The sequence below is a fragment of the Ruditapes philippinarum genome, unplaced genomic scaffold, assembly GCF_026571515.1.
Source record: "Ruditapes philippinarum isolate M1 unplaced genomic scaffold, ASM2657151v2 ctg6880_1_1_1_1, whole genome shotgun sequence".
Taxonomy (NCBI): domain Eukaryota; kingdom Metazoa; phylum Mollusca; class Bivalvia; order Venerida; family Veneridae; genus Ruditapes; species Ruditapes philippinarum.
Window position 1 is genome coordinate 73,263 of NW_026854518.1, and position 11,055 is coordinate 84,317.

Consider the following 11,055-nt stretch of genomic DNA (forward strand, 5'->3'; position numbering starts at 1 on the left):
TGCTGTTATAATTTTGCTGTGAACAAGTCTCTGTTGTTAAAGATGGAGATGAAGGTAATTCTAACGCTGGAAATAACGATGATGTTTGTGTTGACGGCATTCCTTGAAGTTGTGAAAATAAATCCAGTTCAGTTCCTTGCGGCCATGACAAGCTAGAAGGAATCCCTCCTGGAAAGAGTTGGGCGTTGCGTCCTACCAATATTTGGATAATTTAAATCCCTGTATACAAAATCTGGGGACGAAACTTTCCGAGCGTATGGAATTTTGTTACCGTGTTCTTGGGGTTCCACGCACCAGAACAATCAAATTGGGTAAGGGCGGGTGTAATAACTTGCTATACTTGGAAATCCAACCGGACAATGTCCCAATAGGTATTCCAAAAACTCTTGCTGTCGGCCGAATTCCTACAAGTTTCGAGCACTTTACAAACTCTATTTTCTCTTCTGTTGAAATGTTCCTAAATTTTACTTGCTTGGCAACTTTGATTTTCTGCAACAGAGTTTGGAACCTGTCTTTAAAAAGTAATTTCACAGCGGTGACCTCAGATTTTTCACCCATATTGTCCATTAGAGATACGGGTGTTACCGGTGCACTTTCACTTTCCGTATTCTTGTCAGGAGATAAATAAGAAACAAGCAATTCTGTTTTGTTTGACATTTCTAGACTGGGATCAGTGATGCTGAGACTAGACTGGTATTTTGTATTCCATCCTGATAAAGTACCTGTTGCTAAACCCATTATCTTAGCTACACGCCTCACTCCAATACGCTTAGCGTACCTCACAACTTCTAGCTTCTCACTCGGTTTTAACGTCTTGTATTTTTCCGCTCGACAGGCAAGTACACGGCCAAATAAAGAACGAAAGAAATCATCGTCCTCTAGTGGAGAATCCTTTATCAATTCTCTTACCTCTTCAAAACATTTATCAATATCCGGTTTCTGCCAGGTCTCGGCTATCATCTTATCAACATCATCTGTGTGCTCTGACACAACTTCCTCAGTTACCTCTTCATCATCACACTGATTCATCTCATCATCTTCTTTATTTTCATTTTTATCAACATTGTTTGCCTTTTCGACTGGATGTTTATTCCTCATTTCAGTTTCTTGATTTATATCACATGGTCCCGAGTCTGTATCCATCTCTACTAAAAGTTTTAGCTTCTTGTTCCTTTTTCTGTTCGGCTCAGACTTTTTCCTCTTCTTTTCTAATTGTTCATTCTGCTCACTTTCTTTTGTAATTTCAATGTCTTTTACTGAGATTTTTTTCTTTTGCACAGTTTCATCAGGAGAGTCAGACTCCACTTTGTAAGGAAACTGTCGCATCCAGCCAGATACAGTCCCGAGTGCAACTCCCAAACATCTCGACATTTCTCGCACTCCTACCAATTTAGCGTATCTCGACACTTCAAACTTATCGTCTTTACTCATGCCTTTGAATTTATTCTCCCTTTCACTCTTCACTTTCCGACAGAGTGCTTCAAATTTCTCATTTCCAGACATGCAGTTCTTCCTCTTCACAGAACACTCTTCGTCTGCATTACTGAAGTCTAATTTAGTCCACATGGAAACAGCGGATTTAGAAACATTGTAAAATGCGGCAGCTTGACTAACGCCATGGCTACTGGCATAAGCTGAAATTTCGCGTTTTTCTGCAATACTTATCTTACGATAACGATTGCACCTTATTTCACGTAGTTGACGGATTACCTCTAAATTTTCAGGTCCGTTTTCATCAAGAGCGAAACCAGTCTGGGAAGAAGGACAGCCTCCTTGAAGCATACCTGGACTGAGTGTTGATATTACATTCAAATTTGGAGAGAAGCCATAATAGAAAGGATTTGAACTCATGGATGCAAAATGATCAGTTTTTCCCACTTTGATAGCAGTGTCTTGTATATATTTCAGTTCTCCTGTAACTTTACTTTCATCTTTATCAGAATAAAGATGATCAGTTTTTCCCACATTGATAGCGGTGTCTTGTAAATATTTCAGTTCTTCTGTAATTTCACTTTCATTTTTATCAGGATCAAGGTCTTCAGAACCTTTGACAAGTCCAGCAGGAGGTACGTCATGCTTTTCATCTGAACTGAAATTGTCAGTACTGTCATTTTCTTTTACAATAGTAACTGAATAATTGTCATCATTTTGAAACTCAATACTCTGACCCTCTTCCTTTTCAGGATTTTGACCGGTGTCAAAATTAATTTCAAAAGTTTCTGTTTCATCATTTTCAATGTCAAGGTTTTGATTTTGAGTGCCACTATCAACAGTTATTAAGTTCTGCAACTGATCAATTCTTTTTGGTTTACACTGTTTCCTTGATTTTTCAGATTTTAGTATTCCTGTTTCTTTGTAACTCTTTGACTCTTCATGATTTTCATTCACATTTATGTCATCAATGTCTGTTGAAAAACAATCTCCGATTCCATTCTGTTTAAACATCTTGGCATCAAAATCATCATCGTTATTTCTAATTTCCACATTTTCTTCACCATCAACAACTACAGTTTCCATAAAACTTTCCGCTTTCTTTACTCTTTTTGGTACATTCTGTTTCCTTGACTTTTTCACCAAAGATGACTTCTCCTTTCTATTATCCTTTAAATTGCAATTTGTTTTATAATCACAACTTTGTGGTACTGTTTTTTCTATTGTGTGTTTACATAAAGTTTCACCTATCTTATTAAAGTATTCCTCAGTGTCAGATCTTTTGCTATCAAAACTTTGTACTGAGTTTTCATCTCCGTCTCTACAAGAATCATCATTATCAAATTCAGGTCCATGTTCAGATTCTCCCATGTTTAAATGCCCCCTAAAAATATCGACATGGTCTTCAGATTCAATCCTTATATCAGCTAAACCCTGTTCTTCATACACAATTTTGTCCCCATATTTCACATCCATAACCCCTCTGTCATTCTCAGCTGTGCCGATATCAAAACCCAAAATCCTAGCTTCAGATGCATTTAAGCTTTGAAAAGATGATATTACAAATGGATTACTACAACTGTTAGAGTCATACTCATCAAACATTTCAACTCGAGGCTCTTTAGTATCATTATGTTCTCTTTTAACCACTTCATTTTCATCAAAATCATTGTCCACGTCTTCTTTACCACCATTAATTTCAACATTAAGATCAACCATGTCCGTTTCATAACCATTTCCAAAATTTATACCTTTGCTATTTCTGTTGTCAGCTTTTTGCTGGTATTTTTTTTTCCAATTGTCTTCATCATCTTCAACTTTGTCTTCAACAAATCCATCCACCTCATCGCCTTCGACAGATTCGTTTACATTTACCTGATCAACAGAAGCTGTTGATAAAGTTACCATGGGTGAAAATATTGCCTGCTGTTTCATAGGCGAAGTTTCACAACTCTTCGATCTGTTGCCAACATGTCTGTTCATAATTTTACTCATTATATCAGTTTCAATTTTGATATCCATATATCAAAATGTCTTGTGTTGCATTCAATTAATCAGAGATAATTCAAAGTGCCTGCAATTATTTTCATATCACAATCCATAATAAGTATCGTCCGTCAATAATTTAGTTCAAATATACAACACTGTTTTTCAGATCACATAATTAGAACAGTGTAGAGTTAGATCTTCAGAACTTTTTCACTCCAGATCACCATAAAACTTGTGTATTCAGTAAAGGACAACTGAGATTCATTTGTTAGTAAAGCCAGATCTATTAGTCTTTCATAATTTTGCCAGATCTAATCATCATAATTTTGCCAGATCTTATCATCTATTAGTTTTTCATAATTTTCCAGATCTATTAGTCTTTCATAATTTTGTCAGATCTATTTGTATTTCATAATTTTACCAGATCTATTAGTCTTTCATAATTTTGCCAGATCCATTTCTCCTACATGAATTCACCAGATTTATAAGTCTAACATTACATCAACAGATTTATCAGTTTGACATGATTTCTTTTTAGATTTCTTACGACGAGGCTGCAAGGTTCAATTCTGTATGAGTGCCTATCTTTGTACTACTTTTCTGTCGTCTTGGAATTTTTTAAAAGCATTTTCATTTTTGTTTGTCTCCTTTAAGCATTATGACACATTGTTTAACAGGTAACTTTCTACACATTTTTTAAGGTCAAGTGTTTGATAAACTAATTGATGCACATCCCTTACTGAAATGGTTTGTATTTCAATAAAGGGAGACAACTCGGGTCAAGCTCCTTAGTTTCAGGCTCTAACAACAATTCCTTAGGTTCTCCCGATAGAAAGGAATAATAATTCTTGCATGTGTAATCTGTTCAAGAGAGATAACTTCATTTCAAGGGCTGTAACCTTTTACCATTTCTTCACCCTGGATAATAAAGAAGAGAAATATTTAATTTTAATTATCAATTAACAAAATGGCAGCAAATAATATTTACCATATATATGTTACCTGAGACTTTCATAAAACTTGGAACAATGTTAATTGTGAAAATAAATAATGCATAATGATGTCCCGTTCCCAAATTTATTGACTTTGATTTGTTACAGTGATGGTGAAACTACCTGAATTTTGACCTTTGAAGTTAAAGGTCATTTAAGAGGTCAAGCTCACGGTTCAGTATGATTAAAAAAACAAGAGGGCCATGATGGCCCTGAGGTCGCTCACCTGTATATAGTCCCCCCCCCCCCAATGTTGCAGGGTCAATTTAACCCAAGGGCTTTTATTTGCACAAACTTGGTAGACACCCATAAGAAAATGTTTCATGCTAAACATCTAAGCTCTAGCTCATTGGGCTTTTTAAAAGAGAATTTTTTAAGTTTTTACTATACACATATAGTTAAAAACAATGACACCCCTGGGGCCGGGCCAGTTTTGACCCCAGGGCTTTTATTTGAACAAACTTGGTAGACATCCATTAGAACATGTTTCATGCTAAATATCTTATCTCTAGCTCTGTGGGTTCTTTAAAAGAAGATTTTTTAAATTTTTACTATATGCATATAGGGAAAATCAATCACCCCCCGGGGCGGGGCCAATTTTGACCCCAGGGCTTTTATTTGAACAAACCTGGTAGACACTCACTAGAAGATGTTTCATGCCAAATATCTAAGCTCTAGCTCTTATGGTTTTTTAAAAGAAGATATTTAAAGTTTTTTCTTTCGGTTGCCATGGCAACCAGAGTTCTGCATGGAATTAAATTCTTTGAACAATTTTTAAAGGTGACCACCAAAGGAACATTCCTGTGAAGTTTGGATGAAATTGGCCAAGTGGTTTATGAGGAGATGTCATTTAAAGTAAAAGTTTACGGACGGACGACGAACGGACGGACGCCGGACGAAAAGCGATCACAAAAGCTCACCCTGTCACAAAGTGACAGGTGAGCTAAAAATAAAGAACTGGTTGAGCATTGTGTTTTTAACAGGCTCTAGCCTAATAAAATGAAATGAAAATGTCAAAGCAAAGTTTAAAGTTGCTCTCAAATTGTAAGCAGACAAAAATCTTCTGGGTCTGCTATCAGAAGCCAGTGATTTTCCTACTTATATAACAGACTCCGAAAAAGGGCCTCTTCCCAATTGATATTTTCTTTAAAATCATGCAGTTTTCCCAAAAATCTTAACTTAAACCAGCTTTTTTCTTCCCAAATCATCAATTTTAGCGACAATTTTTCCCAAAATGAAGAAGCTAAGGCCTCTTCCCAATAAAGCGAGAAAAATCACTGGAAGCTATCGGTGCTGGACTTTTTATAACTCTTAGTGCACAAGCCTGGATACTACGTAGGAAATAGACATCTGTTGCGATATGTTTAGTCAAAGTATGAATCTAATTCATAAATAAATAATAAAGTTATGACAACATATTAAGTATATTTAGAAGTTTTATTGTCAAGATAATTAAAAGGTCAAGGTCAGTTATAGGTAAAGGTCATATTTGAGCTATACAACAAGTAAGTTTTTCTTGTCCAGTTAGCAAAATTCACATGTTCAAGGTCAAATAAAGATTATGGTCAGGTTCAATAAAACCTTCTTAAATGTTGTGTCCATACAATTATTGTGCTTAACCCTTTCCCCCATGAGCATATTGTGAAAAATGGCCGTTTTCACTGAAAAGCCTCCTGTTACAAGTTCAAACTGCTATGAAACTATGAAAAATGCTTCAATACTAATCAAACTTGGCACAAATGTTGACTGGACCATTGCCTTTGTAAAGACATGCTCAGTCTTAAATTTCCTGTTACCATGGCAACGAGGGGACATCTCAAAATTGCCAAAAATCACTATTTTGCCTCGATTTTTTCCATCAAAACTTATTGCAAAGTGCTGCAACTGCTCAAGGGATTGAGATAGAGTCAAAGGCTTTTCAGCGTTGGTTAAACCTTACATTATGATCGACCTGGGGTCATTTTTAGCCTCTCACAAGTCCAAAATTTTCTTGGCGATGAGGGGGACTCCGCCCCCCTTCAAACCCCCCTAACAGAAGGCGGCACATCCCCCCTGATGTATCTTTTGGATGGGGGGCCGCGCCGAAAAAGTGCTCAATTTTTTTAGCAACATTTCTCAAACGAAAACTTATGTTTGGGGCCCAAATAGGACATTTTTTCACTATTTGAGGCCTAAAAAGGGGGGGGGGGTCGAAAGTGCGTTGTTTCCCGTATATATGTGGTAAAGGGTTAAGTATGAAGACAATCTATCTCAATACTTACATAGTTATAGCCCAATGTACAGCAAAAAAACAACAATAAAACAAGTTGACCTTCAACTTAGTTTAAAGTCATTTATGAGTCAAGCTCATACTGAGTTTTACCTTCTTTTAAACATAGTCCTAAAGGTAGTTGTGCATGAAGACCATCCATAAATAACAAAGTACATGATTGTATAGTCAATTATAGCAAAATTCAAGCAAAATTAAATTATTTGACCTTCAAGGTCAAGGTCATTTATGAGTAAAGATCACCATCAAATTGATTTACTTGAAGGTCTAGTCTAAATGATTATTGTGTACAAGTATGCAGGTAAACCATTAAGAAACTAGAAATGTGTCCATAGGACACGGAGGCCCCCACACGCCACTGTTCTGTCAATCTTATGACTCTAGGTCAAATATTTTTTGGACTACATGTGCCACAAGTTAAAAACTAAAAATCAACAAAGGGCCATAATTCTGTTAAATTTGGTTGCAGCAAAAATTCCTTCCTTTACTACCATCTACACATTAAGGTTGTTAATCCCTGGAAGTTTAAGCAAAATCTGCCATCCGGTTTAAGAGGAGTTGCGTTCACAAAATTTCTACATAGTATATAATGAAAAAATCAACAAAGGGCCATAATTCTGTTAAATTTGGTTGCAGCAAAAATTCCTTCCTTTACTGCCATCTACACATTAAGGTTGTTCATCCCTGGAAGTTTAAGCAAAATCTGCCATCCGGTTTAAGAGGAGTTGCATTCACAAAATTTCTACATAGTATATAGTGAAAAAATCAACAAAGGGCCATAATTCTGTAAAATTTGGTCGCAGCAAAAATTTCCTTCCTTTACTACCATCTACACCTTAAGGTTGTTCATCCCTGTAAGTTTAAGCAAAATCTGCCATCCAGTTTAAGAGGAGTTGTGTTCACAAAATTTCTACATATTATATAGTGAAAAAATCAACAAAGGGCCATAATTCTGTTAAATTTGGACGCAGCAAAAATTCATTCCTTTACTACCATCTACACATTAAGGTTGTTCATCCCTGTAAGTTTAAACAAAATCTGCCATCCGGTTTAAGAGGAGTTGTGTTCACAAAATTTCTACATAGTATCTAGTGAAAAAATCAACAAAGGGCCATAATTCTGTTAAATTTGGTCGCAGCGAAAATTCCTTCCTTTACTGCCATCTACACATTAAGGTTGTTCATCCCTGGAAGTTTAAGCAAAATCTGCCATCCGGTTTAAGAGGAGTTGCATTCACAAAATTTCTACATAGTATATAGTGAAAAAATCAACAAAGGGCCATAATTCTGTAAAATTTTGTCGCAGCAAAAATTTCCTTCCTTTACTACCATCTACACCTTAAGGTTGTTCATCCCTGTAAGTTTAAGCAAAATCTGCCATCCAGTTTAAGAGGAGTTGTGTTCACAAAATTTCTACATATTATATAGTGAAAAAATCAACAAAGGGCCATAATTCTGTTAAATTTGGTCGCAGCAAAAATTCCTTCCTTTACTACCATTTACACATTAAGGTTGTTCATCCCTGTAAGTTTAAACACAATCTGCCATCCGGTTTAAGAGGAGTTGCGTTCACAAAATTTCTACATAGTATATAGTGAAAAAATCAACAAAGGGCCATAATTCTGTTAAATTTGGTCGCAGCAAAAATTCCTTCCTTTACTACCATCTACACATTAAGGTTGTTCATCCCTGTAAGTTTAAGCAAAATCTGCCATCAGGTTTAAGAGGAGTTGCGTTCACAAGATTTCGGGACGTACAGACGGACTGACGGACAGACTGACGGACAAGTGCAACGCTATATGCTCCCACATTGTGGGGGCATAAAAACCATCAGACCAATGTTTGTGGACAACAACAGGTTTGAAAATGACACCATGACTGTACCAATAGCTCAAACATTTTTCTTTGAAATACATGTAGTTGAGCTTATAAAAAACATTGTCTTTCAATGGTTCAAACCGCCCTTTTGCCGCCCCTGCCTTGTAAAGGCACTGTCCTTCAAGAACAGTCAAGACATAGGCAGAAGTTACAGATTTAAAAAACTAGAACTCCACTAGTCGGATGTGTCGCCTTGTGAACAGTAAAACTGTCACTTAAGCATTTCCTTCATAAATATAGGTTACTTATAAACACTGCTCTTACTATAATTATGTACATGTATGTACCTTTAACTTTAGTGGCATTTGAACTGATTGTAACAATGATACATCAGGATTCATAAAACTGTTATATTATCAATAATAGAAATACCATAGGAAAGTTTTACACTGACAGATCAAATGGAGGACTCTGTGATGGATTCTGATGCACTGCACTTCATGTCAATAAAAAAAGCTTACATACCATATTTAGAGTCAATCAAACTTATAGTGACCAAATTATGTTCTTGAGAAAATTAACAAAGGGCAATAACTCAAAAATCATAAAATACACAGAACAGGTTTTAAAACACTGTACTTTATCTCAATGAGATCTATCATCCTATGAAGTTTAAAGTCAATAGCTTTAATAGTTTATGAGAAAAGGCCCGCACAAAAATAAAGTATGAAAATTAACAAAGGGCAATAACTCAAAAAATAACAAGTGAAGAGTACCAGTTCTTAAGCACTGCACTTATTCTTAATGTGATGTATCATCCTATGAAGGTTTAAGTCCATAGCTTTAATAGTTTAGGAGAAATGGTCCTGACAACAATAAAGTATGAAAATTAACAAAGGGCAATAACTCAAAAATAATGAAAATTAACAAAGGGCAATAACTCAAAAATTAAAAGTTGCAAAGTAACGATTCCTGTACAATGCACTTTGGGTCATTGAAAGAAGCATGCATACCAAGTTTGGAGTCAATCCGACTTACAGTGACCGAGTTACGCTCCGGGCATGCCTAAGGGGACACCGCGGAGGCCTGGCCGACAAAAGTAACCTATATATGTTAGGTTTTTCAAGGCGACACAAAAATCATAAATTCCTGTATTTATTTTATTCATATAGTTTAAAGCAGTAAAATATAGCTATTGACAGGCCTGGTGCAGTTTATCTCTTACCTCCTTTAACAAGGTCACACATTTTCATCTGTACCTAATGCTCTAACCTTCACATCACTGTGACGTCACTGGTTTGGTGTCATTCAAAACTAGAGAAAAATTAACAAAAACATTTTTTACACCAATTATTTGCTAGTCATTAAAGTGTATAAAACTGTTTGATTTTAAAAAAAGAATACTTCCAAAATGCTTGTATGAAATAAACATGGTAGATAATTGCCTTAAAAGCGAATGACACATGCACTAAATCATTGCTATAAACGGATAAAACCCTACTCAAAATAGCAAATAATATTTTATTCATGTGTGTTAAATAACAGAGACATACGATGTTACTAATTTTTTGGGAATCAATTATATAATAATGGAACCAATATAATTTTACTATTGATAGATTATATAAAAATATTTCATAATATATAGATTTATGCTTTATATATTTTAGTAACCTATATTATATTATACCCTATACCAGTAACACACATTCTCCCTGGTATATTGTTAATTATGAATGTTATCAATGAATTATTATTTTTTTTAATAATAACACCATAAAGATATGATTAAAACGCTCTGCTTATACATTGCTTGGCGGTCAAATAAAAGGCAACATAAAGCTGTATAACTATGTAACTAAAGCTGTATAACTATGTAACTAAAGCTGTATAACTATGTAACTAAAGCTGTATAACTATGTAACTAAAGCTGTATAACTATGTAACTAAAGCTGTATAACTATGTAACTAAAGTTGTTGCTTAATATCACTCTTTATAATATTATGCCCTCCTTCCGATCTTAGAAGTGGGCCAGTATTCCAATCATATCTGACAACAAAGCATTTTCCCACCCAACAAATCTGACAACAGAATCATTTTTTCCCCTGAATATATAACAAGGGGTACTTCTTCCTGCTATATATCAACAAAATGTCTTTTTCAGGTAAATATCTGTCAGTGCCTAAACAAATTTATTGAAGCTTGATTGTGAAACATTAGTTCTTGCAAGGCCATCCTTAAAAAAATGTATGTTTGCAGTAACGCGACCGACTCACAAAATTTGCCCCTACTCAAATTTTTTTTTTCATGGTCTGGATAAAAAAATTAATTTTTTTTGTCTCTGAAAATTATGCCTTCGTTCTTTTAAAGGTTAATAGAATAAAAAAATGTAGTTCTTATTAAATTAGAATTCAGTTAACAATTTATTAATTGTTACCAGATTATCACAGCATATATTGTCCAGCATTTTGAAATTGCATGTTTATTTGGGAGTACAGTTCAATAAAAAAAAAAAAAAAAAAAAATCGACCTACCTACCCACCTTGAAAATTCTGG

At 35.1% G+C, this 11,055-nt stretch overlaps 1 protein-coding gene across 1 annotated transcript; it reads right to left on the reverse strand.

The window, feature by feature from the left end:
• Positions 1-267: 267 nt before the first annotated feature.
• On the reverse strand, positions 268-9,832 carry LOC132740341 (uncharacterized). Its single transcript, XM_060728221.1, has 2 exons — positions 9,724-9,832; positions 268-4,338 (listed from the first exon to the last, which is right to left on the reverse strand). The coding sequence occupies exon 2, from the start codon at positions 3,451-3,453 to the stop codon at positions 268-270; it is 3,186 nt and encodes a 1,061-aa protein (XP_060584204.1). The 5' UTR covers positions 3,454-4,338; positions 9,724-9,832.
• Between the last annotated feature and the right edge of the window lie 1,223 nt (positions 9,833-11,055).